At 52.9% G+C, this 27502-nt stretch overlaps 2 protein-coding genes across 5 annotated transcripts; both read right to left on the bottom strand.

The window, feature by feature from the left end:
- Positions 1-390: 390 nt before the first annotated feature.
- Positions 391-21587, bottom strand: DDX56 (DEAD-box helicase 56). Of its 4 annotated transcripts, XM_084804258.1 has the most exons (14): positions 21495-21587; positions 21240-21401; positions 21007-21167; positions 19419-19589; positions 16224-16314; positions 15726-15970; positions 15317-15451; positions 14632-14745; positions 13526-13620; positions 13262-13335; positions 12639-12728; positions 4489-4594; positions 4019-4098; positions 392-3215 (listed from the first exon to the last, which is right to left on the bottom strand). In XM_084804258.1, the coding sequence occupies exons 1-14, from the start codon at positions 21549-21551 to the stop codon at positions 3120-3122; spliced, it is 1677 nt and encodes a 558-aa protein (XP_084660384.1). In that variant the 5' UTR covers positions 21552-21587; the 3' UTR covers positions 392-3119. The 4 variants fall into 4 exon arrangements, with proteins under 4 accessions (XP_084660386.1, XP_084660384.1, XP_084660385.1 ...); XM_084804260.1 differs by lacking the exon at positions 21240-21401 and having other exon boundaries at positions 391-3215; XM_084804259.1 differs by lacking the exons at positions 392-3215; positions 4019-4098 and adding an exon at positions 4238-4273.
- A 2619-nt stretch (positions 21588-24206) lies between these two features.
- TMED4 (transmembrane p24 trafficking protein 4) lies at positions 24207-27302 on the bottom strand. Its single transcript, XM_084804263.1, has 5 exons — positions 27122-27302; positions 26945-27045; positions 26472-26597; positions 26000-26146; positions 24207-25583 (listed from the first exon to the last, which is right to left on the bottom strand). Exons 1-5 carry the CDS (start codon positions 27285-27287, stop codon positions 25434-25436), a joined length of 690 nt encoding a protein of 229 aa, XP_084660389.1. The 5' UTR covers positions 27288-27302; the 3' UTR covers positions 24207-25433.
- Positions 27303-27502: the final 200 nt, after the last annotated feature.

Genomic DNA, 27502 nt, shown 5'->3' on the forward strand with positions numbered 1-27502 from the left:
TTCCATGTTCTTTTGCGGTGAGTTTTGGTTGTTTTTTAGGTCTCTTATGGCCTGAGAGAGAACAAAGGGACCTGCAGTTCTTTTGTGATATTGTGTAGTACACAATAGGAAGTACAGCACCTGTCAAGAGAATATTTTCTGTTATGAACTGTATGTGGCAAAGGAGAAATCTAGATTAAGTGTTAAGACAATGAGGGCTATGTCAGTTGTAAAACAAAATTGTGCCATGGAGTGTGAGAAGTTTTATGATAAGGTGTTGAAAGACCGAAATTTGCTGAGTAAGATTACTTCATCGGAGAAATATTCATGGCACGATTGTGGTGAAATACAATCCTCTACGACTACCTAAGTTTTTGTATGAGTTCTGTCACTGAAGAATGTTAGCTCAATATGATCATGTAATAAAACTTTTATTGTCTTACTTTTTCATGACTACGGAATATTATATAACCCCATTCCATTTTTGTCATCCCAATATCCTGTTTTTGTCTCGAGGAAATATGGTCAGCCTACTTATACTTCTTCTGGAGCACTGCACATACTACCCTGTCTACCTTACCTAATCTGACAGTTCTCCAAAAGGTGCTGTAAAAATGGAGAAACGTTACTACAAAGTAAGCCCCATCTAAGTCCATGGGGGAAATACTACACAATACCTGTCAAACTGCTGGAGGCTACTCAAATGTTAAACTCCTATAAATAAGTAATTTCTTACCCATTCTACCTCAAAATCAGCAGACCTCTCCTACACTGCCAAGTTTCAGATCAGTCCACTGAGCAATTTTCTCAGTACAAGCCACATAACCTATTCTATGATTCTAACCTACTGTCCTCCCCCCACCCCAACTGTCTGCTTATAATGGCAGAATGCAAACCGACTCATTCAACCCCCCACCCCCAAAATAGTTGACACAGAAGAACCTTGCAGGAGCAAGACAAGCGTTTTGGGCAAGTGCAGCTTCCTGCTAGAGGACGCTGCCCCCGCAAGACGACCAGGCACGGCCTCTTCAGGGGCTTCTCTCTGACTAGGTTCAGATGGTCAGTGGGGGAAAGAACGGGATTACCCTGACTTCTACGCTGTGTCACAGCCTACTGTGTTGCTTGAACATAGCGTGCAGTGTAGCTGTGGCAACTTTTCACCCACCCTACAACCCATGGCTTGCAGTAGGGGTTGTAGGGTGGCTGAAAAGTTGCCATGGCCACGCTGCTTGCCAGGTTGGGATGACATGGCAACCTGCGACGCAACGCATGCAACTAGGGGATCTCGGTTGCGCAACTGGCATGTGCAGCGGCAGGGGAAACTGCCAATGTGGCACTGTTTCCTCCGTTGACCATCTGAATACCCCTCTGACTGTTGATCCGGCAAAGCCAGAAGAGGGAGGAATAGCCAGGCTCAGACTGTTCTTCCTTCCAGATGCACCAGCAATCCAGGAAGCAGATACCAAGCAGCAGTACAGAGAGCCCAGCTGTGTGGCCTCCCCTTCTGCTTCCTCAGCAAACCGAAATGACTGTGGCTTAATTCCAGGGGAAGAACTACTTCCTTTGGGTGCATTTTACTCCAAACCTTTAATCTGGATAACTAAATACTTGGAAAGCCCATAATCTGTAGTTCACAAGAAACAACCAGATGAGGCATTAAAGATGCTGCCTGAAAGCCAGATAAAGTCCCTTTCCCCATCCTGCTTTCCTTATGATCCTGCTTTCCCCCCCCCCCCCGCCCGAACCTGATGCTCAGAGGCAGTGCCTCCCACAGAGAAGTCCCAACAGCCCTCACTAGTAAATACAAAGCCACGTCCACGCCATGGGGGAATAGCCATGGCAGCTACTGCTATGTGACATTTGGAGATGCGATGTGAAGCAGGGCGGGGCAGCTGTGTGGGGCGTGCAGGCAGGGGCAGGACGCCGGGGTGCTGTCCATGGCTGTCGAGGGGCCTGCAGAGCCCTCCCACTTGCCTGATCCTTGGTGTGCAACGTCATGTAAGCCCACTGTCTCCGCCCTGAACCTGTTATCCAGCCTCCTCAAGGTTTACAATCCTGGCCTGGCCTTGACGCCTGATAAGGCCAAGAGCCCGGGCAATAGTCCACCAACCACACGCACTGGCGGCGGGCTGGCCTGAGGGCTGCACCAAGCCCAAATGCCTCAGCCCAGCTGCAAGAGGAGCTCCCCCAGCGACTAGACGCCGACCAGTGATGGCCTCGGAGATAGGAGGAACGAGATCAAATCTAGGCAAAAGGCTGCTGTCGTCACACCTGCGCTGACCTGAGGCGCCCTCTGGCTCGGCGTGCTGCGGACCCAGAGGACAAAGGCCGGGGTGGGACGCAGCCGGTGGGGGTCCAGAGGCGAAGGGCGGGAGGGGGCCGCACCTGGCGCAGGGCTGGTGGCAGCGCACGAACACACTCTCCATTCCGTCTGCTCAGAGGCACAGAGGATCATTTCGAGGAACAGCCCCGGCTGGCATCACAAGGGACAGCGTAACTTACAGAAAACAGCTGAGCTGGCGTGGATGACGGGGCACCACAGCAAGAGCAGGGAGGGGCACAGGGCAGATGCGAACGCTGGCCTTGCAGAGGCGCGGCCTCAGCGGCCAGGAGTCCCCACGGCGCCAGCAGGGCCTGGCCGAGCAGAGCGCTTCACACAGAGGCGCAGCAAGAGGGGCCCAGGCCTCTGCCTACAAGGGCTGCATCCGCCTCCCCAAGCCGCCAGAGGGGCTCCGGAGAGAAGGTGCTGAGCACAGTGGGTCCGGCTCTGGCCCAGAGAGGCAGGCCCATGGCGCACACAGCCCCGCCGCCCCATCCAGCAGCAGCGCCAAGGCAGCGCAGGCCACAAGCAGCTCAAAATCCACGGCACAGAAGACTGGGTAGTGCAGACAAGTCACTCAGTGCCTTAAAGCGCTGGGAACACGAATGGGGCTCAGCCACTTTAATTTCCTTCTGAGAGAGGGAGCAGGGGAAAGTCCCTGCAAAGCTACGTGACTGCAGCCAGACACAAACACATCTTCAGAGCTTTTCATTCTGGCAAAAAGCACAGTCCCAGCTTGAACTGGGGGTGGAAGAGGGCCGCTCTGCAGATCACCCCTCCCCAATCCACATGTAAACGGTGCTGCCTCTTCGGGGCCGGGCTAGGGCCTGGGCATCCCAGGGCCTTTCTGCCTCTTGGCCGAGGTCCACGACTTCTGCCTTCTGGACTCGAAGCTGCAAAGTGGGTTTTGCTGGCCCTGCAAGGAGGAAACAGGCGAAGGTGAGAGCTGGAGGCGACTCAGGTGACCACGGTGCTGCCCCCCATCACAGCTCCAAAGCGCTAGGCACCAGCTGCCTCCGATGGAGGCTCTGGCTCCTTGGGCATTTGCCCCCACAGCACCAGAGCAGCTTGCTGGCCACGTCTGCTCCCGGCACTTGGGGCCCATGCTTGGCACATGGGACGGCCGCACCAGGAGTGCCGCAAACATGAGGGGGCGGCCCAAGCGCCCCACCTGGAAGAGGTCTCCTCTCTTGTTTTTCACTTGCTACTTTTATCCTGCTCTTGCTCCAGGGTCAGGGTGGCACATGCTTCTCCCCCCTCACAACAGCCCTGTGAGGTAGGCTAGCTGAGAGTACAACTGGCCCAGTGTCACCCAGGGAGTCTCCCCTATCCTAGCTCAACACACTAACCCTCACTGGCTCTTTTACTGAAGGCAGCCAACTCTGGCTCCTGAATGCCTCGGGAAGCCACCAAGTGTCACGAGAGTTGGACCGCGGACCCCGCATGGGCAGGATGAGCCCCCCTTGCCACAGCCAGGGCGGTCAGAGGAGCAAGGGAGGACTTGCCCCACAGCAGCAGGGCAGCCAACAGCAGGCCACAGGCGTGGTTTGCCCTTGAGAGCAGCACAGATGCCCAGAATGACAGAGGCGGGCGCGCCGAGCAGGAGAGCGGGCGGGAGGGAGCACCAGGAAGGGGAGGTCACAAGGGCCGAATCAGGGCTTGTCGCCCCTGCCGAGGGGGAGTGTCCTGGCCTTCAGGCAGTCCAGGGAGAACACAAACCTTGGCGCTGCGAGGCAGTGGCTTCCGCCGCTTGCGCTTGCCGCCGAGGGGCTGAGCAACGGCCCGGAGGGCAGGAGGCACTGTCGGGAAGAGGAGAGGCAGCTGCTGGCTGTTACCTGAACAGGAGAGCCCCCCCCCCCCCCCGCTCCAACCAACGTCACAAGGCAAGAGCCACACTGGCTTTTGTCCCCCCCCCCCCCCCCGGAAGCAACAGCTCACTCTGACAGTGGCAGCTTCAGGAACTTGGGAGATTTTCTACGGCAAAAGGTACAAGAAAAATGCATAAACGGGAGTAAAAATTACAAAGTGGGAGGGGAGGTGACCTCCACACCAGACGAACTGCCACACCCTCAGAGGCAGGAAGCCCCCCTCCTTTCCTGCGGCCCCCAGCTATGGGCCTGCTACTTCCAGTACTTTCCCTGCCCACCCTCCGACAGGAGACACAGCACCAAGACCCCTTGCCCCCATACCAAGGTATTCTGGGACATTGCGCAGGTGGGGCTGGACGACGGCCGGGTGGAGCGGCTTGTCATGTCGCAGCAGGCTCAGGTCCCGGGGGTTGTCTTCGAAGTATGTCTGGGAGAGAAACCATCAAGAGGAGCGGCTGCCTCCGTTGTCCTATCCCTCCAAGCCCACCACCTGCCCCAAATGCATGCCCAGGCAGCACCAGGCACACCCTTTTCACATTAAGATGGTCCATCCCTGGAATCTGAGCAATTCCTGAATGCTCTGCGGGATTTTTCAATGGCCAGAACCGGCGGTTCTGTCAAGGCCCTTGTCACACTATGGAATGGCGAAGTGCAAAGGGCCATTGCCACAATCGCTCCCGAGCGCCCTCTTCCACGCTGTGGAGCTCCGAAGGCTCCCTGGTTTACTGAGGAGCTCCGGACAATGGAACAGGTCAGAAGACGGCTGGAGTACAAGTGGCATGAAAATCGTCATGAAGGGGATTGAACACATGTAAGAGCATATAATTGTGCCTGTGTGGCGGTGAAGGCACCAAAGGTTTACTTTGCCACCTCCACTGCATCCTCGAGCTGAGCTTTTCTGAGTGGTTCAGGGTTTGCTTACAACAAACCCAGTGAATCCAATACTGGAACCCTCGGAGGTCTGCTGTGATGAGTCTGCAAGACACTTCGAGGATAAAATCGCTCACCTTCATGCGACTTGAACATTGCTATTGATGCAGTGTCGGTTGAGATGTCCAGTGCGTCTTATCCTGCTTCGTGGGATCAATTTGTTTTTGGAGCCCGAGGAAGTGGACAAGACGCTTGCATCTGTTCAACTCACCACATGCTCTCCCTACCCTTGCCCACCATGGCTTATTCGAGCTTGCCGCACGGGGGCTGACCAGATGGATAAGGGGAGTGGTGGACACATCATTGCGTGATGGTGTGGTCCCTGCTGCCTTGAAGGAGGCAGTGGTGTGACCACTCCTGAAAACACCCTCCCTGGATCCAGAGATCTATGCTATCATCCGGTCACAAACACCCCATTCTTAAGTAAGGTGCTCGAGAGTGGTGGCGTCTCAGCTGCAGGCGCTCTTCAATGAAACTGATTATCTGGATCCATTCCAGTCTGGATTCAGGCCCGGTTTGGGGATGGAATTGGCCTTGGTCACCCTGATGGATGACCTTCTTTGGGAGAGGAAGAGGGGGTAACCCTGTTATTTCTTCTCGATCTCTCAGCAGCTTTGGATACCACTGAGCATGGTATCCTCTTGGACCGCTTCCGTGAGTTGGGAGTACTATTCTGCAGTGGTTCGACTCATACTCGTGGGGTTGTTTCCAGAGAATAGCATTAGGTGGCTGCACCTCAGCCCCACAGCTGAACTGTGGGGTGCCACCAAGGCACCATCCTGTCCCTGATGTTATTTAATATCTATATGAAGCCATTGGGGGTAGTCATCAGGTTTGGGGCAAAGTGTCACCAGTATGCTGACGACACCCAGCTCTGTTTCTCTGTGACATCTGAAGCGGGACAGGCTGTGCATGTTCTGAACTACCGCCTGGATGCGGTTATGGCTTAGAGGACCAATAAACTGAAGCTGAACCCTGGTAAGACAGAGCCCCTATGGACTGGCACTCCCCAGGTCTGGGATTTGGGGTGTTCGCCTGTTCTGGATGGGGTTGCCCTCCCTCTGAAGGAGCAGGTCCATAGTTTGGGGATGGTCCTGGATCCATCTGTGTCAATGGAAGCCCAGAGCGCCCATTCCCAACTTTGGATGGTATGCCAACTACACCCATTCTTGGTTAGGGATAGCCTAGCCCTGGTGGTCTAATGCACCGGTAACCTCACGATTAGACTACTGCAATGCACTCTATGTGGGGCTGCCCTCGCGGGTGATTCAGACGCTGCAGCTAGCGTAGAATGCAGCAGCCAGGTGCTCACTGGGACACTGAGCTGTGCTCACATAACGCCTGTGTTAAAAACTGCACTGGCTGCCTATTAGCTATTGAGCCACGTACACGGCGATGTTGTCACATAAAGCCCTAAACAACCTGGGACCAGGATACCTAGCAGACCGTGTTTCCTTATACATGCCCAGGTGACTATTAAAATCAGCAGAGGAGGCTTTGCTGGGCATTCCAAGATGAATGGAATGTCGCCCACATGGCGGACTTTGCTGCAGCGGCGCCCACCCGCTGGGAAGCCCTCCCCCATGCAGCTCAGGAGGCAGAAGACAGGATGTCTTTCAAGCGCCTCCTGAAAACACACTTGATCACCCAGGATTTACCTGGGTGTAAATTAATTACTGTAAATTAAATTACCTGTAAGTAAATTAATCAAGCTGCTCCATTTTACTATTTTTTTCTGTAGTTGGAGGTGTTTTTAATGTTGTGTTTTTATATCATATTTAAATGTATTTTAATTTTTACTGTGAACTGCTGAGGGATTTTATTATATTCAGCCATATACAGGTGTCACAAATAAATACATACAGTCACGTAAAAAAGAAAGTACACCCTCTTTGAGTTCTATGGTTTTACCTATCAGGACATAATAAAAATCATCTGGTCCTTAGCAAGTCTTACAATTAGGTAAATACAACCTCAGATGAACAACACCTGACATATTACACGTGTCATTATTTATTTTACAGAAATAAAGCCAAAATGGAGAAGCCATGTGTGAAAAACTAAGTACACCCTCACTGCTTCTATAGGTATGAAGAAGCCAAGTAGCAGCCAGGTGCTGCTAATCAAATGCCCTTGATTAATTGATCATCAGCAAGTGTGGCCACCTCTATAGAAGCCAAAGTCTCAGAAGTTTGCTGGTCTCGAGCATTCAGGTGTGTGTTAACACAATGCCAAAGAGTAAAGACATCAGCGATGATCTTAGAGAAGCAATTGTTGCTGCCCATCAGTCTGGGAAGAAGGGTTATAACGCCATTTCCAAACAATTTAAAATCCATCATTCTACAGTGGGGAAGATTATTCACAAGTGGTAAACATTCAAGACAGTTGCCAATCTTCCCAGGAGTGAACGTCCCAGCAAATTCACCCCAAGGGCAGACTGTGCAATGCTCAGAGAAAAGTAAGTGGGACTGGAGCAGCGACTGTTGACCCTCTGGGGAATAAGAGAACACAAAGAGTTCTTGGACAGAATGGGGGAACTACAGCAGAAAAGGGAAGACCAGAAGCTTGAAGAGCAACAGCAAGATGAGGTAGTGGGAAATGCCGAGGTGAAGAAAAATGGAGTAGAGGATACTCCTTGGAAAAGGGTGACAGTTAGGAGGAGGAGAACTAGACGCCCCTCTGCACCAGTAGAAGCAGTGGAGCTGTGGAACCGATTCCAGGTACTTGCGGATGAGACTGGAAGGCAGCCTGCAGAGGAAGAATCACAGGGGAACCTACATGAGAGTGAGCAAGAGGCTGAAGGTCAGTCAAACAGAGGCGATGAAACCCAGGCCTACAACAAGAAGAACAGAAGAGTGGTATTAGTGGGAGACTCCTTGCTGCGTGGGATCGAGACCCAAGTATGTCGCAAAAACCCATGGACTCGCCAGGTATGTTGTCTCCCGGGAGGACGGATTAGAGACGTGACTGAAAGGCTGCCTGCACTCATGAAGCCCACTGACAGGTATCCCTTTCTTCTCATCCATGTGAGAACAAATTATACCGCCAAGTGGAGGTACGAAGAAATCACGTCAGACTTTGAAGCTCTGGGAAGGAAACTCAAGAACTTTGGGGCCCAGATAGTTTTCTCATCCATCCTTCCAGTAGTTAGAAGAGGGATAGAAAGGGTACGAAAAATACTCTGGGTGAATGACTGGCTACGAAGGTGGTGCCGACGAGAGAGATTTGGATTCTGGGACCACGGCCTATACTTCCTGGAAGATGGGCTGTTGGCTAGGGACGGGTTGCACCTCACAAAGGATAGGAAGAATGTGTTTGGCCACAGCATGAAGAACTTCATCAGGAGGGCTTTAAACTGAATCCTACAGGGAAGGGAGATGTAATGTTGGGGGTAACAATGGACGTAGGCGCATGCACTGCAACGGAGAGAACAGCTCTGATAGCGCCCAATAATAGTCTTCAGACACATGTAGGAAGAAAGCCAGACTATGAAGCACATGGTCTTCGACGTCTATATACTAATGCCCAGAGTATGGGAAACAAACAGAACGAACTTGAACTCTTAATACGGGAGGGAAATTATGACTTGATAGGTATAACAGACTTGGTGGGATGACTTTCATGACTGGAATACAGCACTTGGATATAACTTGTTCAAAAAGAACAGGAGGAACAGAAAGGGAGGTGGGGTTGCACTGTATGTGAAAAATACATATCTCTGCACAGAAATACAGGAGGAGGAGCTTGGTAACCCCATCGAGAGCATCTGGATCAAAATTAATGGAGCAAAGAATAAAAGGAACCTGGTGGTCGGAGTCTACTACCGGCCACCCAATCAAGGAGAAGACAAGGATGAAACTTTTGAAAAGCAAATAACCAATGCTCTAAGGAAGCATGATGTAGTAGTAATGGGGGACTTCAATTTCCCCAATATTTGTTGGGAGACAAATTCTGCAAAACATGGCCCCTCCAGGAAATTCCTGACTTGTGTGGTGGATAACTTCCTCCTACAGAAAGTAGAGGAAGGAACTAGAGGATCGGCTATCCTTGACTTGATCCTAACCAACAGAGATGACTTAGTGGATAAAGTAGCAGTTACAGGAACTCTGGGGGAAAGTGACCATGTTGCACTTGAGTTCTTGGTTCTAAGGGAAGCAAAAGCCGAGTGTAGTCAAACGCGTACCCTGGATTTTATGAAAGCTGATTTTAACAAACTCAGAACAATGATCAGTAAGGTCCCATGGCAAGCGACGCTAACGAGAAAAGGAGTCCAAGATGGGTGGGAGCTTTTAAAAAAGGAAATTCTCAAGGCACAATCACAAGCAATTCCAACAAGAGGAAAAGGTGGAAGACAACAGAAGAAGCCAATGTGGCTTCACAAAAAGCTTAGCGATGACCTGAAAACAAAAAAGGACACATATAGGAAGTGGAAAGAAGGCCAAGTAACAAAGGAAGAGTACAGGCAGGTAGCACAGAATTGCAGGGATGGCGTCAGGAAGGCTAAAGCTGAGAACGAGCTGAGGTTAGCGAGGGATGCTAAAAGTAACAAAAAGGCTTTCTTCAGCTACGTGCATAGTAAAAGGCAGAGGAAAGAAATGGTGGTTCAGCTATTAAATAAGGATGGCAAAACGATATCAGATGACAAAGAAAAGGCAGAGGTGCTCAATTCTGACTTTGGCTCAGTCTTCTGAGCCAATTACCTGGGGAGGTGGTGGGCTCTCCCACACTGGAGGCCTTCAAGACGAGGCTGGACAGCCATTTGTCAGGGATGCTCTGACTTGGATTCCTGCATTGAGCAGGGGGTTGGACTCGATGGCCTTGTAGGCCCCTTCCAACCCTACTATTCTATGATTCTATGATTCTATGATTCTCCCAAAAGAGGGTCTATGACCCCCCTGGCCAAGGCGAAGTACAGGCTGAAGGGGCAGGATTGCAGCTTGAGATCGATAGGCATATGGTCAAGGAACACCTCATTACGTTGAATGAGTTCAGATCCTCAGGGTCAGATGAACTGCATCCTAGAGTAATAAAGGAACTGGCAGAAGAACTCTCAGAACCGCTGTCTATTCTCTTTGAGAAATCATGGAGGACGGGGGAAGTGCCAGATGACTGGAGGAGGGCTAATGTTGTCCCTATCTTCAAAAAGGATAAAAAAAAGGAATCTGGGAACTACAGACCAGTCAGTCTGACATCAATCCCTGGGACAATTCTGGAGCAGATCATAAAGCAATCCATCTGCAAGCACCTTGAAAACAATGCCGTGATTTCTTGAAGCCAACATGGATTTGTCAAAAACAAGTCCTGTCAGACAAATCTGATCTCATTTTTTGATCAAGTCACCTCCCTTGTGGACCGTGGGAATACTGTAGACATCATATACCTTGACTTCAGCAAAGCTTTCGACAAAGTGCTCCATGATATCCTGATGAGCAAACTAGCTCAAAGTGGGCTAGATGAAACAACGATCCGGTGGATCCACAGTTGGCTACAGAATCGGACTCCAAGAGTGCTTATCAATGGGACCTTCTCAAACTGGGGAGAGGTAACGAGGGGGGTACCGCAGGGCTCAGTCCTGGGCCCAGTGCTCTTCAACGTTTTTATTAATGACTTGGAGGAGGAGGTGCAGGGAATGCTGAGAAAATTTCCAGATGACACAAAATTGGGTGGGATAGCTAATACTTTGGAAGACAGAAACAAAATTCAAAGTTATCTGGATAAACTGGAGCGCTGGGCAGAAAACAACAGAATGACATTTAATTGGGATAAATGCCAAGTTCTGCACCTAGGAAAAAGAAACCAAATGCACAGTTGCAAGATGGGGGATACGTGGCTCAACCACACTACAAGCGAGAAGGATCTTGGAATTGTTGTCGATCACAAGCTGAATATGAGCCAACCATGTGATGTGGCTGCAAAAAAGGCAAATGCTCTTTTGGGTTGCATTAATAGAAGCATCGCTTCCAAATCCCGGGAAGTACTAGTTCCCCTCTACTCAGCACTGGTTAGGCCTCATCTGGAGGTACTGTGTCCAGTTCTGGGCACCACACTTTAAGAAGGATGTAGACAAACTGGAGAGGGTTCAGAGGAGGGCAACAAAGATAATCAGAGGACTGGAAACAAAGCCCTATGAAGAGAGACTGAAAGAACTGGGCATGTTTAGCCTTGAGAAGAGAAGACTGAGGGGAGATATGATAGCACTCTTCAAGTACTTGAAAAGTTGTCACAGAGAAGAAGGCCAGGATCTCTTCTTGATCATCCCACAGTGCAGGACACGGAATAATGGGCTCAAGTTACAGGAAGCCAGATTCTGGCTGAACATCAGGAAAAACTTCCTGACTGTTAGAGCAATACGATAATGGAACCCATGACCTAGGGAGATAGTGGGTTCTCCCACACTGGAGGCATTCAAGACGAGGCTGGATAGCCATCTGTCAGGGATGCTGTGACTTGGATTCTTGCATTGAGCAGGGGGTTGGACTCAATGGCCTTGTAGGCCCCTTCCAACCCTACTACTCTATGATTCTATGATTTGGGCTTGTTTTGCAGCCACAGGACCTGGGCACCTTGCAGTCGTTGAGTCGACCATGACCTCCTCTGTATACCGAAGTATTCTAGAGTAGATCTGTCCCTTGACCAAAACTGGGTCATGCAACAGGACAATGATCCCAAGCACACCAGCAAATACACAACAGAATGGCTGCAAAAGAATCAAGGTGCTGCAATGGCAAAGTCCGGACCTCAACCCGATTGAATTGCTGTGGCAGGACCTTAAGAGAGCTGCGCATAAACAAATGCCCGCCAACCTCAATGAACTGAAACAATGTTGTAAAGAAGAGTGGGCCAAAATTCCTCCACAACGATGTGAAAGACTGATAAAGCATACAGAAAACGAGTACTTCAAGTTATTGCTGCTAAAGGTGGTTCTACGAGCTATTGAATCATAAGGTGTACTTAGTTTTTCACACATGGCTTCTCCATGTTGGCTTTATTTCTGTAAGATAAATGATGACACGGTGTAATATGTCATGTGTTGTTGTTCATTAGAGGTTGTATTTACCTAATTTTAAGACCTGCTAAGGACCAGATGATTTTTATTATGTCCTGATACGTAAAACCATAGTATCTGTGGTGGCCCGCACTCTGTGGAACTCCCTCCCTAGGGAACTCCGCCATGCCCTCTTTAATGAGCTTCCGCTGTGCATTAAAAATGTGGTTGTTCAGGCAGGCATTTGGGGTGGGTTAGGGTATTTTAGAAACTGTTTTTACTGTAGAATATTATTGTTTTAAACTGTTTTATTATATACTTTGTACATCGCCCAGAGTGGCTGTGTGACCAGCCAGATGGGCGATTAATACATTTAATAAAAAAATAGAACTCAAAGAGGGTGTACTTTCTTTTTCACATGACTGTACCTACATACATACATATTACTGCCAGAAGGGGCCAAAGAACCTGCATGGGGTGGGGGAGAGAAGGGGGATGTGGTGGCCAGCTTGAGTGTGCACCTTCACCTCTCCTCCTGTAGTGGCACTCAAGATACCTTCAGTTTCTCAGAGTTGAGTAATTCCTCTTTGATCTCACGGAGCCGAGCTTCTTTGATCGCCTGCTTCGTGACTGACCGCATGGCGTCCTGGGAGTAAGGAATGGCACCGGGGCTCAGCAGTGTCTGGCAATGCACTTACTGTGTGGGACGTGTTCTAACCACAAGGACACAACCCCAACTATAGCTGAAATATCTGGGTGGGGGCGGGGAGAGGACACAGCCCCTCTGATGCAGGCTACTGCACCCCCAACCCCGCCCCCCCATGCTTAAAATGTGCAAGTTGCCACTTGCCTGCTTTAGAGTAGTTCCCCAACTATCCCTCCCTCAGCCCAGATTCCCTCTAGATTCCCTCAAGGGGCTATCAGGGGGCTTCCACTGGATCATGAGGGCTTTTTGCCCCTGTGCAAAGGGTCAGCGCTGAGGACCCCATGGGAACGGTCCGGCCAGAACTGCCCATGCAGCCCGCCCTCCCTCCCTCGTCCACACCAAGACCTCGGGGCCAGGCTCCACAAGTGGCTCAGGGCACGCGGAACAGCCGGCTTGGGCCACGACGCGTCTCGCTGGCAAGAGAGCACACTGCCTCTCAGCGCAGCAGTGCCATGTCCACAGCACCCCCTAACCTGACAGCGGTAGCGGAGCCCCTCAATCTCCTCCATCCGGAACTGGTAGGGCTGCAAGGTGGTTTCATTGCTGCCTGTGGGACAAATGGGCGCAGCTGGAGCTGAAGAACGGCACTTTGCCCACCGCACAGGGATGCCCTGAATCAGCCAGAGATGAGGGTGGCTCTGTGCTCTGCGTGCACCCACCACGCTGGCCTCCTCCCCTCCCTTGTTCAGCCCCAGGCCCTGGGGCAAGCTTGCCTGGGCAGCTCCCCTCACACCCACCTCCTGTGAGTGCCGCCTCGATCCTGGCCAGCAGGGCAGTCTCTGCGGGCGACACAAAAGTCAAGACAGTGCCGAGGTTGTTGGCACGGGCAGTCCTGCAAGTGGGGAGGAGAGAAGAGTCAGGCCCATGCAAAGAGTCTGGGACACCCATGGCCTTGAAGTGACAGAGGCAAGGGAAGTCCCTGAGGAAACAGGGCTGCATGGGGGCCTTTGCTGCACAAGCTGAGGACTACAAGGCCACCAGCAGCTGCAGATGGCGCATGCAGGGCGCTGAAGTCGTCATCCGGCAAGCGCTACCCTGCAGACTGGCCTCTCCAGCCACAGCCTGGGATGTGGCCCCCAGGGGTTTGGGGATGTGAGCCCCGTCCCCAGAATGAAATATCTGAGAATTTCACAATTCAACTTTGCCACCTGTCCAGGAGGTTTCTGCTGCTTGGCTTCCCTCGAAGACAGCTCAGGTCCCAGTGCATCTATCCTCCTCCTCCTCCCTCTTCAAGTATGAAAGACAAAGGTCCTCACAAGAGGTGCATCAGAGGTTGACACCCTGCCAATGGGCCTGCTTCCCAGTTATGGGGAAGGGCAAAGACCTGCGCAGACCATCGGCACAATGCCTCAGAGCCAAGACATTCCTCTGGGCACTCTCCAGATCTTTGCAAGCTGGCTTCTTGGGGCTTTCAGATGAAAAACGCAGAGCCCTCATTACAGAACAAGGGTCCATGATGCGCTATTTTTGACTCTGGGGAAAGCACACACACACTGTTGTGGGCAGAGAAAGCTTGTTCAAAGTGAAAAGGTGTGTATGACAACAAGGCAGGCCAGAGAGCTGCACAGGACAGAAACATTTCCTGATCCCATCACCTTAAAAAAAGACCCTACAGTTTCCAAAATCACGCAGAGCAAGTTGCCTTTTAAACTGACTCAGGAGGCGATTCAGAAAAATCCAACTTCTGTGTCAAATGCCTCGCAATGTTGAGAGTCCTGGTGCACCTTGGCCAAGTCACGAGGCTGCGCTTTCTTGAGAGGCCCAGCTGGAGTTGGCGCCCTCATCCTAGCGATAGGGCGCTTTGCAGGTCAGTGAATGCAAGACCCCCACCCCAGCGACTGACCTGCCTGCTCGGTGGATGTAGGACTCAACTGACGGAGGGAAGTCAACATTGAAGACGGCAGAGACATTCTGGAAGTCAAGACCCCGTGAGACTCCGTATTCCTGGTCTTTGCCCCTGACAGGGAAGCAGCGGAAAGGTAAGTAGCGGGCAAGGCTGCTCTCTCCCAGCCAGCAAGCCAAGGAGAATGCCGCTCGTGGGCCCCAAGCGCATTCTGCAGCCCTAAGTGATTTGGGACCAGACCGTCAGCAGGACTGCTTGCACCTATATGAACCTGCCTGACCCTCAGATCAGCCACGGAGGCTCCACACCAAGGTCCTTCACATTGGCGAGACCAAGAGACAGGCCTTCCCTGTTTTCTGTCGTGGTCCCTTCCGTACGGAACACTCTTCCAGGGGAGATGCACTTGGCTCCCCCTTTGGCTGTTATTAAATGGCCAAGAAGACCCCGCGTTTCCATCTGCTTTTAGTTGAATGCTGGTCTACATTTTAAGAATTCTGGTTTGTTGGAATGTAATGTTTTATGCTGCTGTTTTAGTCAACTACACTCAATACTTTTATAGCTTTACTGCCTTGAGAAGGGTTTTGTTTGGAAAAGTGATGGAATATTTAAAATAAAATAAACAAAGATTTAATACTGTCTGTTGTTAAATGACCACCAGTATTTGGGGCTCTCCAGCCAAACCTACTTTTCTGCTTTGGTGCCCTTCCTCCTCCTCCTCCTCCCCGCTTCTCCCGACTCCTCCGGCTCCACCAGGTCCTGCTCATCTGTTGCGACGATGTAATCGCAGACGCCTTTGTTGAACTGGCTGATGATGTGGCACCTGAAAGATGACGGAAGGGCTGGCCAGTGAGCTTCTGCCTGCAGCTCCCCTGCAGGACCCAGAGGTCACTGTGCCTCACACCGCCCCCAAAGCTTCCGAGCGCCAGCTTGGCAGGACGTGAGCTGCCAAACGTAGGGCTCAGGCAGGCCCAGCACAAGCGGCCTGCTCGCCCCTACCAAGCGTTCGCTTCACAAGGCCAGGTCGCCCCTGCACTGCAGCTCCCCTTCCCACCTCCCAGGACTCTCAAGTGCAGCTGAGGCCCGCCAACGCTCACCGGGACTGGACAGGAAACTCTGAATTTAGCACACAGGCAGGGATGCTGAACTGCTCCAGGAAGAGCTTGAGGCGGTAGCAGCGCTCAATCGTGCTGACAAAGAGGATGACTTTCCCCCGCACCAGCGAAAGCTTCAGCAGCGCGTAAAGCAGAAGGAACTTGTCCTCTTCAGTCTCGCACTGAATCTGGAACTGGCTCAGCTGGGAGCTGTCTGGCAGCGGTGACTCTTGCAGCTTGAGGGTCACCTGCACAGGAGATGTGGGGAAGCAGACACACCTGCCTTCCGACTGTTCCCCAGGCACTTTGCTCCCTCCCCGCCTCCCTCCCTCCCTCCCTCCCTTGGCCACAGATCCTAAGAGGCTGGGTCAACCATGGAAACAATTCACAGACAACAGACCACTGCTGTTCTGCAAAGAGCCTCTGTCCCAAGGCAATGGGCCAAGGGAAACCCAGCCCAATGACCTTGCCTCTGCCATCCCACAGCCTGCCCCCTCTTACAGGGTTGTGCAGCACAAGCTCCTTCAGTGCCTGCACATCCTCATTGAAGGTAGCGGACATGATGAAAGTCTGATAGATCTTGGGCAAGTGGCTGGAGATGAAACAAAATCACATAAAAAGTCACAAGAATTGGCCTTGCAGGCCAAATCAAAGGCCATCGTGTCCCACGCTTGGAAACCAACAGTAGCCCACTCAGTCTTGACGATTGTCACAGGTCATGGCAAAACAGTTCCAAGGAGAACACATGAGCTGCACAGCACTGCAACCACCACTGCAAACATACTGAGCTTCTTCCCCTCTAGCAAGGGTGCCCCATTTCCCAACTTGTGGCCAAGTTCAATCCTGGATTTCTCTGGTTTCCAAGTATCAGTTAAAAAAGGCAAATATAATATGCCACAGTCACATGAAGTGGGCCCCAGCGTTTGTAGTGGAGCACCACATCGAAGAGGACAATTTGTACCTAGTGTATCCTCCCCATGGAAGTTCTTCCCTTCAACCATACTGGGGGCAGAGCAAAGATGCACTGACACGGGCAAATCTACAACTGTGTCATTCCAATGGAAGCCAAAACTAGGTGGCATCAAATGAGAACTGCATTCTTGAGCAGTGAAGAATGCATCGCTTTAATATCCTTTCATACTGTATTGTTTCTACGTTACATTTTTATGGTATTTATTTTTATTTGTATTATTAAATTTCATATAAACTATGATTTATATTGCCGGGGGAAGAGATGTTCCCTGTTATAGTCACTTTGGATTTCTGTATTGTATAAGTTGCTTTGAGAAAGCTTTTTGTAGTGGAAAACGATGCATAAATTTAATTTATGCAATAAAATTAACAAACAATGACGAAGATGCGTCCCTGGAGATCTTATAAGAACATTAACTATTTTATTAAAATGTATTTACAGTATTCTTTTGAGGTGTTGGGTTGTGCTTAGTGCTGCACTTTTTTTTCTTTTGTGAGCTGTCAACCTTTCACTGGACCCCCACGGTGTCTTTGCAAGCAGCATGATGAATAGTTGTGGTTTCACCCCTATGTAATGAGCGTGGACAAGGGGGTGTGGACAAGGTGCAGTGGGGTAAACCATGCCTACTATTCTGCAACCTGTGGTGCGATGTTCAAAGGCCCAGGCATCCAGCTGGTGTGAGGAGATGAGCCATCACATCCATGGGTCTTTCTTTCAGAACCCCCTTCTTGTGATGGGGTTCAATTGTTCAATTCACACTTGTACTTTGCCTACCTGCTCAATTCACACTTGTACTTTGCCCCAGCTAATACTTCCCTGTCGCTGGATGTTAGCAGGTAGGGATTCATTCCAACCACCCTAATTCTTGCTCACCTCAGCAAGACTGCCCAAGACGTTTTGCTGAGGCAGAGCAACAAATCGCCCTGCCCCTGTCAAAATACACAGTGCCCAAGTACAATCAAGTTATTTTGGCACCTGAAGCAGAAAATCCACAAGGGCTCCTCCCCTCTCTGGTAGTAAAAGAACAGCATCAACAAATTTGCTGCCCTTTCATGATACCCAAAACCACTGCCTCAACTGCCTAATGGTAGAGCTGGTCCTGCCAGGATGGGATTTGCAATGGAAGGGAGGCCCAGCAAATTCCAGTCTCCCATGGCTCCCCCCTTCAGCCAACCGAACTCCAGCGAGGTCAAGGAGACAGCTCCTCTGAGCGCACAAGCAGTCTTGTCACAGCCACCATGATAACTGGGGCAGCCAGTTGGAAACAGGGAGGTGGGGTTGGGGGGATGGACAATATTCTTTTGGGGCAGTAACTTCCAGGGCACAAGCCTGGGATTTCCTGGGTGGGAGGACCAGTGCTGTTCTGCTGGGCTAGTGTGCCTCATGCATGACTTGGCCCTGGTGTGTGTGGCTGGTTCTTGGGGACAGACAAATGCCTCATGGTGTATCTGTTAGCCAGGGAGCTGCCCTGTGGCATGTGTAGCATGAGTTCGAGCCGTGGCAATTCCCTCTTTTGTCTCTATCATGTTATCCTGACACTGGCCAAGCATGCCGAAGATGAGCTTGGCCTTGCTTTTACCCTGGCAGAGCCTGAACCTGCCTCTCCCATTTTGCCTCCTGGAGCTCTGTGCTATGGGCTAAAATAGTCATAGAATCATAGAAGAGCAGGGTTGGAAGGGGCCTGCAAGGCCATCGAGTCCAACCCCCTGCTCAATGCAGGAATCCAAGTCGGAGCATCCCTGACAGGTGGCTGTCCAGCCTCGTCTTGAATGCCTCCAGTGTGGGAGAGCCCACCGCCTCCCTAGGGAATTGGTTCCATTGTCGCATTGCTCTAACAGTCAGGAAGTTTTTCCTAATGTTCAGCCGGAATATGGCTTCCTGTAACTTGAGCCCATGATTCCATGCCCTGCACTCTGGGATGGTCGAGAAGAGATAGTGTAGCTGTAGCATCACGATTCCTCCCTTCTCCATCAAGATAGGTCTGGAGGGCAGAAAGACACAACCGTGTGTGTCACATGGGCCTGCACACTGAAAGCTATCTAGAAGGTTCTGCTGCATGGCCAGCCCTCCCTTTGCATTGCACAATTAAAAGGGAAATCATCAGCAGTGTGTGTGTGTGAAATAATAGCATGAGCTGATCTGAGCCCATGCGCAGGGATTCTTGGGAGGTTCTCAATTGCTCAGGTCTTGTTGACAGCGCTGCTGAAGCTCATTCAGTGGGAGGTGTGGAGGTAACCCTGCGTCTGGCAGACTGCCTTGAGTGCAGGGTAGGGATGACCTAATGGAGGAGTTTCCCAATCCCCATGCATCGACTGGATCCATGAATGGACAGATCCAAACTCCGTGTTGGTGTTGCTTTGGTTATGGTTAACTGGTTATGTGGCCACCAGCACAGCTGGGACCACAGCATTACATTGCGGGAGCCCATGATATGCCAGTGCCACCTTCAAGATATTTTATGGGCCATGAGCCACAGGGGCAAGCCCAATGCCTAGCTCCCGCTGTCTCCGAACCACTTTTAACAAACGCTCAAAAGCAGCACCAGGGAAGTCCATCTGACCTACAGAGGAAGTCGGCTGTTGTACTCTCTTCCCAGATGTTCCTGGCAAGCCGAAGGCCTGAGTAGCTGTACCTCCCAAGACCGCAAGGAGTTCTTGTGAGTCTCCCCACCTTTCTCTAAGTCATAGGTAGGCCCCAGTCCTTCAAAGCCAGAACAAACTCACCAGAGCAGACTCTTCAAGTCTTCCTCAAAGCCAAAGGAAAACAGCAGGTCCGCTTCATCCATCACCAAGATTTCCAGGGAGTCCTGCAGGCTCAGGTTCTGGGCCTGCAAGTGAGCCAGGACCCGAGATGGGGTCCCCACCACCACATCTGGTTTCTCTATCAAGAGGGGTCTGAAACAAAAAGGCAGAACTGGAAGGACTCTTGCCAGAGACATCAAAGCCCAGGGTCTGCAAGTCGACAAGGGCCTGTCCTTGAAGGAATGCTGGGGCAGGGTGAGCGTGTGTGCACAGATCCAACCACAGCCAGTCCTGGAAGGGCACCCCATTCCTAATGTTGCTAGTCACCTTGTTAGTAATAAGCAGAAGCTTCTGATGAGAAAGGAGATGAGAGCCCCCCCGTAACCGATAAAGTGGACACTGTCCATGAAAGCACATGGCAGGAAAAATGCATTTGTCTTTAAAGGGCCACAAGACTCCACTTGTTGTTTGTGCTACAACAGGCCAACCCCAGTTCTCCTCTAGAAAGGGCTTTCGAGGGTTCCCCCAGCTGAGCCCTACTGACTGCAGCGCAGCTCCATTCCCTCTTCCCACTCAGAAAAGCCTCTGGGGTGGAGAGTCCCTAAGCAAGATGCCCTTCTGTGGGGGACCTCTCACCAGAAGGGCTCCCCAAACTATTTCTTACAACCTGGTGGAGAATGGGGTGCCCTCCCCTCCTCACAAGCCGCTCTGCCTGCTCATCCAACTTGGCCCTCGCAACTTCGTCTTCATTCTCGCTCTCCACACTGTCCCCGCTTGCACCGTCTACAACACGGAGGGAACCTTCTTCCTGTCAACAAGGGCTGCATTTCCTCAGGAAGCATTTGTGGAGGGCTGCGGGCTGGTGGTGGGCAGGACTAAAAGCCTGCCTGGTGTGAGACCCCCTTCCCACCGCATTGAGGGAGCTCTCAAAAGTGTCCTGGGGATGAGCCTTAGAATGAAAACAGCTGCCAAGCTCAGCTGGCATTCAGCTGGCTTCCAGCTCACAAGAACCGCTAGACCTGTCGCCCCCCGCCCCCTCCCCAGCAACCCGGTGCTCAGCTCAGCCACAGCAGCACTGTGCTCAGAGGGGCCTCTTCCCAGCTGGACTAGGATGGATGAAAAGCAACGGGTTTTTTTTAAACACCTTTTAAACATTTACATTTGTTTTTTTTAAATACAAATGAAATGCTTAGATTTTAAAACATCAATGGAATACTACATTTCTCTATTTAAAAAATTAGTTACAATTAAAACTAATCACACCCGCTGTTGGCATCAGGCCCGGGCCCCGGCCTCCTATATAGCAAGGGCCCTTTGGAGAAGGACAGCTGCCTGCTGGAGCCACAGCCGGCCGCCCAGTGCACAGGGCGGCTGGTGGACGCGGCCCTTGCGAGGGTGCCACCAGCGGCTCCTCCACCTCCCAACCTCCCGCGCGCGAGCGCAACAGCGGCCTCCCAAAGCCCCGGGCACTCTGCGGAGACGAAAAGGCGGGGCGGGGGCGCCGCCCCGCGAGGCTTCCCCCCGCACGGAAGAGCCGCCGCGGGAGCCCCGCCGGGCCGCCGCCGCTCACCTCTGCGCAGCCAAGTCTGCCTGGCCGGAGACGTCGACGAGGCGCACATCGCGGGTGCAGTAGGCGGCCAGCTGCCGGAGCACCCGCAGCACCTGCTGGCCCAGCTCCTTGGTGGGGACCAGGACCAGGCCTCGCACGGCCTGCGCCGCCACCGGCGCTGCCTAGGAGGGGAAAGGCCGTCAGGGCGGGCGGCGGGCGGAGGCCGCCGCCGCCGCCACCCGCCCGCGACTCACCGCTTTCCCGCGCAGCAGGCGCTGGAGCAGAGGCACGGCGTAGGCGCCCGTCTTCCCGGAGCCCGTCCGGGCGCGCGCCAGCAGGTCCTTGCCCTCCAGGGCCAGCGGGATGGCCTGCGCCTGGATCAGCGTCGGCCGGGCCCAGCCCAGGTCGCCCACTGCCTGCGGGAGAGAGGGAGGCAGGCAGCGGCGCGGTCAGGGCCGCCGGAAGGCCCCGGCCGGCCGCGCTGGCGGCGGAGGCCCCGCCCGCCGTACCTGGAGGATCCGCGCGTCCAGCCCGAGGTGGGCGAAGGTGCGCTCCGCTCCCGCCATGTGCTGTTGCTGCTGCTGCGGCCGCCTTCCTCCCACGGCGGAAGCGCGCCGCCGCGCCTGCGCAGGGCCGCTCCACGCAGCCGCGGGGCACTCGCGCCGCGCCCAGAGCGTCCCGAGGCGCGCCGCCCCCAGGCGGCCGGGCGGGAAACGGCCGCACCGAGCGCCGTCGCCCGCCCCGGCCCGGCCGCGGACCCCCTCGGCCCCGCCCGAGCCCGGCAGGCAGGCGAGGCGAGGCGGGGCGGCCTCGCTTCGCCGGGGGCCGCTAGCCGGCGCGCAGCGGCTCCCGCAGCCCGCGCCTGGCCGGAACGAGAGGACCGGCTCTAAGGGTTCGGGGCTGGTTAACGAGCAGGACGCAGAGCAGGAACGAGTGGCGCGTTCTCCGGGCGGGGGAGCGGGCCCCGCAGGGCCGTGTATTGGGACCAGCGCTCTTCAGCTGGGTCAGGAATGCTCTGGAATCAGGGGAGAGCGCTGAAGTGGCCAAGTTTGCCAATGACGCCAAATTATTTAGGGTGGTTAAAAACAAAAGGGATTGTGAGGAGCTCCAGAAGGATCTCTCCAAACTAGGAGAATGGGCATCCGGATGGGAAATGTGGTTCAACGTAAGCAGGTGCAAAGTGATGCACGTTGGGGCAAAAAATCCAGACGTCAAGCATAACCTGATGGGATCTGACCTAGCAGCGACTGCCCAGGAAAGAGATCTTGGGGTTGTGGTGGACAGCTCAATTAAGATGTCAACCCCATGTGCAGCTGCTGTAAAAAAGGCAAACTCCATGCTAGGCGTAATTACAAAAGGAACAGAATAAACCTGCCAATATCATACTGCCCTTATACTCCTCAGAAAGACTAACCTGGACCCGGATTTTTTTAAAAGGAATCAGCTTTGCTGTGAACAGTGTTCCACAAGCAGATTCTCTGGACCAGTAAAAAAATGCTTCACAGAACATACTTCCTGCTCAAGCAATGAGGGGCTTCCCCCTCCCCCCTTTCCCCTGAAAGTCCAGATGCACCTGCATCTCAGGAGCAAGCCTCATTGAGCACAATGGAAGGAAACAGCCCTTTAACGGGGACTTGGTGAAAGGCACACCCAGCAACTATACCGCAGAGAACCCAGCTTAAAGAAATTAATCGGACTTTAAGCAGTCTCAGGAAATCCAGTTTTTCCCTGATGAGCCCCGGGGTGGCTGCTGGATGGCCACGACGTCATGTATCCCTATCAACACGCTGCAGGCATGGAGTAAATCGCTGGCGGAAATACCCCCTTGGACAGAGATAGCCTAGCCAGTTATCCATGCTGACTGATAACCTGTCTTCTGGATTACTGCAATACCTGGGAAACTTCAGCTAATCCAAAATAGGGCAGCAAGATTGTTAACAGGGACTGGCCAATGAGATCACAGCATGCCAGTACTTTCCCAGCTGCACTGGCTGCCAGTCCATTTTGGGGCCCAATTCAAGGTGCCAGTATTAACAATCAAAGCCCTCAATGGCTTGGGGCCAGGTTATCTGAAGGATCGCCTTCTCCCATATGTGCCTGCCCAGACCTTAGGATCATCCTCGGCGGTCCTTTTTCATGAGCCCCTGCCAAAGAGAGCAAGGCAGGTGGCTACCAGGAAGAGGGCCTTTTCTGCTGTGGCACCCTGGCTCTGGAATGAGCATGTTTGCCTGGCACCTATGCTGTACTCCTTCCAGTGCCGGGTAAAGACCTTTTTATTCTCCCAGCATTTTAGCTTTGGTGTTTTAAATCTGTATTTTAAATCTCTGCATTGCTGCTAGGTTTTATTCTGGTTGCATTGTTATGTTGTGGTTTTAAGCTTTCATATTTTATATTGTGTTACGTTGCACTGTGGTTTTAATTTCTGTGAACCACCCAGAAAATTTTGGATATTGGGCAGTATAGAAATGAAATGAATACAAGTCTGCGATGAAACACTTGGAATACTGTATACAGTTCTGGTGTACCACACCTAAAAAACCGATATTGCAGAGCTGGAAAAAGTGCAGAAAAGGGCAACTAAAATGATCAAGGGGCTGGAGCATCTCCCCTAAGAGGGAAGGTTACAACAGCTGGGATTGTTTAGCTTGGAAAAAAAGGAGGGTAAGGGGAGCCATCATAGAAGTTCACAGACTTATGCATGGTACCGAGGAGACATTTGTCTCCCTCTCTCAAAACACTAGAAGCTGGGGTCATCGCATGAAGCTGATCAGTGGGAGATTGAGGACAGATCAAAGGAAGGACTTCTTCACACAGCACAGAGTTAGACTATGGAATTCGCTAGCACAGGATGTAGTGATGGCCACCAATTTGGATGGCTTTAAAAGGGGGCTAGACAAATCCCTGGAGGAAAAGGCTATCAATGGCTACTAGTACTGATGGCTATGCGCTACCCCCAGTACCAGACAATAAGCCTATGTATTCCAGTTGATGGGTGGGAGGGTGCTGGTGTGCTCATGCCCTGCTTGGCTACCATGTGAACAGAATGCTAGACTAGATGGACCTTTTGTCTGATCCAGCATGGCTCTTCTTATGCTCTTACGTTTTAGGCTCCACATGGCACCCCTTGAATCCATGGACCAGTCAGGCTCGGGATCTTGCCCATCTGCAAGGAGGCCAATGGCACCGCTTCCCCCCCATCCCCAAATCATGTGAGAAAAGCCTTTTCTTGCAGAAAAGCTTTATTTCACTCCAAAATGGCAACAAGGTTGCAAAGAATTTGCCCTCCCAGGCAGGGAATAGAAACGCCTTTGTTACCATGGCCAGAGGAGAAGAGGAGAAAAAGAATGTCCAGTTTCCAAGTTTAAGGGCACAACCCTATAAATGTTCTGACAGAAGTAAGTCCTACAACTCCCAGCATGTCCTACCCAGCAATTTTGGCTGGGGCATGCTGGGAGTTATAGGACTTATTTCTGGCTGCACATTCATAGGGTTGTGCCCTAAAATTCCAGCTCTGCTGTCACTCACAAACAGCAGGCAGTTATTTGGATATCTGCAGGCCTCTCCCCCACCAAAGTCCAGAAAGCCTGAAGCAAAGCTCCAAGGCATAGGCAAATGCCAGCACACCAAATGCTACTTCCCCCCAGGTTTGCTGCCATCCCAACTAGAGGCAGTAGAACACCATATACACATCTAGGGAAAGACCCTCTTGAATCTCTACTAGTATCTTAACCCAGGCTTGTATACCAGCACTTAAACCAAACCTGGGAGCTGGTTCTGCTAACCCCTCATTAACTGGAAAGCAGGCAGAAAAACTTGGGAAGGGATATAGGAGATGATGGTGGAGCAGATTCTGCAAGAGACCATTTGCTCCTGAAGCTGACTGAGGAGAAATGAAAGACCCAACACAGATTTTGACTATTGCTGTTGTCCTAAGCAGTCCCCAAAGTCATGTAAGTATTAGGAAAAACACAGCATTCTAGTGTAAACTTATTTCCCTTTCCCTTCTGGGTAGTTCACTCTAAGACCTGCCTCCACTGTCCTCTATGAAGAAGAGTTCTTGAAAAGTAATGAAAGCCATGGGAGCCACAGGACAGAACCTTCTAAGCCATGTGCAACAATCAGGCCAGTATAGGAAAAAAGTGGGCCTTCCAAGACTCCTCAAAAGCAACATCTCCATCTCAGAATGTCTCAGGGGGTGTTGGCAACTAAGACTAGCCCCTCCCCACTCAGCACAAGCTTCTCCTGCTCTAACACAACAAAATATGAAGTAGGAAGCTTTGATGGAGAAGGCATCTGTGGAGCGCGAGTCCTCAAACACTGGCCAAGGACATTCTGTGTTGTGTTTCCCTCTCATGTACATGTCCTAGCAAATCCAGGAGGGTCGAGATCTGTTCAGTGAAAGCTGAAGATGGGAAACTTGAAAAATGGTGCCTGTGTTGTCAGAGGGGCTAAACCAGTTTTTTTGCCTCGAAGAAGCTCTTGAGATGTCTCATCTGCCAAATGCCTGTGAGAATGAGTATGACTGTCTGGGCAATGGACCACCACAGCACCCGCTGATTGGTGCTCTCGCTGGTCATACGGAATCTCTCCTCTCGGTACTGTAAAGAAGACACAACAGTAGAAGTCAGAACTGACCACCTCATCCAACTTCCCCATCTACACAGCCAGGTCCTACCTGCAGATGTAGGACCTTATCAATACTATCCCCTCCAAAGCAATTACTGCCTCTCTCCCAGTCTCATTCCTTGTGGCCATATCAGGTGTAAATCCATTGCTGTTTAACCAGCACCTCTGAGCTGCCATTTCTGCAGCTGTATTTGCAGAATATCTGGCAAACTTTCTGTGGCTTCAGACTAGCAAAGCCTTCAAGATGATGCTCCTCAGGTGTGGCAATAATTACTAGATAGAGCCCAAAGTTTTAATTGTGCAATGGGGTGGATTCTTGCCAGAATCATGGATACCCCCCTCTGCCACCTCCTCCCAAATACAGTCAAGTGTTATGAGTGCTTCTCACTCTTTGGTAATTCTGCTCCTTCTGGATCTGTTCCACCTGGTCCAAAAGCTGCCTGGCTCTCAACTGAAGCTCTGTCAATTTGTCCTTGGCTGCAATCTCAGGGTAGTTATTGGTGTGCTCCCCAACTTGGATATCCAGGTGCACTCGCTGAATACAAAATAGCACCGCGTCAGCAACAAGTCCCCCTCCCCCTGCCTTATCTGGGCTCTTTCCTTCCCATCCCAATTACTCAGTAGTAAATGATACTCGGGGGTGGCCGGGGCTTCAAGAGTAGCTAGAGGCTGGAAGAGGTTCAGAAAGCAAACCACTGATGTTTACAAGAAACATATTCTGCACCAACTTCCGCACCTCTGCCAAATGTCTCTTGCTTTAACCAAGAAACAACAAGGGGGAGCGAGGAACGAAGGTGCTTGAGAAGATGCCTGCTGCGCGGGGGCAAGAGAAGGTGCACGGAGGGCAGAGGCCTGCTTACCAATTTCCCCCCTGCAAAAAGTGCCATGCGGGTCGAGTTGGAGTGGAGGCAGATCTGGTGCTCCCCGGGGGTGTGCGAAGTGAAGGTGAAACGGCCCTCTGAGCCATACTGCCTGGAGAGAACCACCTGCAGTGCCGGCCGCCAGGAAGACACGTCTCAGCCGTGCCCCCCCGGCCCTTGGGCGCCACGCCGTCCCGCCCCGCCGCTTGAGAGCGCCCGTCGCCGGGGGAGGCAGGGCGCGCCCGTCCGCCTCGGAGACCCGGCTCCGCCGCGCGGCCAGGCGTCGGCCGGGGGGGCGAGGAGAGCGAGGCCGGGCGCCCCTTCGTCGCCCCCGCCCAGCCGGGCGTCCTGCCGCCCGAGGCCGGGCGCCTCGCTGCGGCGCCTCCTTCGCGGCGCGGCCGGAGAAGCACGAGGCGCGGCCGCCCAGGCTCCTCCGCAGGCTCGGGCCGAGGCAGCGCCGCCCGGCGCCTCACCTTCCCGTCGGGGTCCTTGACCTCCACGAACATGCCCAGGCCCGGCGTGGAGGGCAGGAAGGCCTCGGCCTGCTTGTCCCACAGCTGCGTCCGGTAGTTCCCTGCGGGGAGGAGGGGAAGGGCGCGTCAGCGAGGCCCGCCGCCCGCCCGCCCGCGCCCCGCCCGCGCGCGCCTCACCGGTGACCATGGTCTCGTCCGGGATCTCCTCGATGAAGCAGCGCTTCTCGGTCTCCCCGATGTGGAAGTAGAGCGCGAGCGGCCCGCGGCCCGCGGCCAGCAGCAGCAGCAGCGCCAGGCGCCGCCAGGCCCGCAGAGGCGCCGCCGTCGCCGCGCCGCCCGCCATGGCGCCCGTCGCCGCGCAGGCCCGAGCGGGGCGCCGCGCATGCGCCGCCGCGCGCGACGCCAGCCGAGGCCCGCCCGGCCGGGGTGCCCCGCGGCGGCTCCCCTCCGCCCGGAGCTGCGCCGAACAGCGCCGCGCCGACAGGCCCCGGCCCGCGCCCTGCCTGCCGCCCCTGCGCGGGCGCCCATCCTCCCGGCACCAGCAGCGCCAGCTCCGGG

The sequence above is a fragment of the Heloderma suspectum genome, chromosome 6 (genome assembly GCF_057233095.1).
Source record: "Heloderma suspectum isolate Gila_16-S chromosome 6, 16-S_ref, whole genome shotgun sequence".
NCBI lineage: Eukaryota > Metazoa > Chordata > Lepidosauria > Squamata > Helodermatidae > Heloderma > Heloderma suspectum.

What these genes read in the sequence shown, in the direction of transcription:
- DDX56 (XM_084804258.1), bottom strand. Translation starts at nt 21,551, where the DNA reads ATGGCGGGAGCGGAGCGCACCTTCGCCCACCTCGGGCTGGACGCGCGG. An exon ending in GAGTTTCCTGTCCAGTCCCG is followed by an intron (nt 15,452 to 15,725) that starts GTGAGCGTTGGC and finishes GTCATCTTTCAG; the next exon opens with GTGCCACATCATCAGCCAGT. An exon ending in CAATGTCCCAGAATACCTTG is followed by an intron (nt 4,099 to 4,488) that starts GTATGGGGGCAA and finishes TCTTCCCGACAG; the next exon opens with TGCCTCCTGCCCTCCGGGCC.
- TMED4 (XM_084804263.1), bottom strand. Translation starts at nt 27,287, where the DNA reads ATGGCGGGCGGCGCGGCGACGGCGGCGCCTCTGCGGGCCTGGCGGCGC. An exon ending in GGACGAGACCATGGTCACCG is followed by an intron (nt 27,046 to 27,121) that starts GTGAGGCGCGCG and finishes TCCTCCCCGCAG; the next exon opens with GGAACTACCGGACGCAGCTG. An exon ending in TCAAGGACCCCGACGGGAAG is followed by an intron (nt 26,598 to 26,944) that starts GTGAGGCGCCGG and finishes CCGGCACTGCAG; the next exon opens with GTGGTTCTCTCCAGGCAGTA.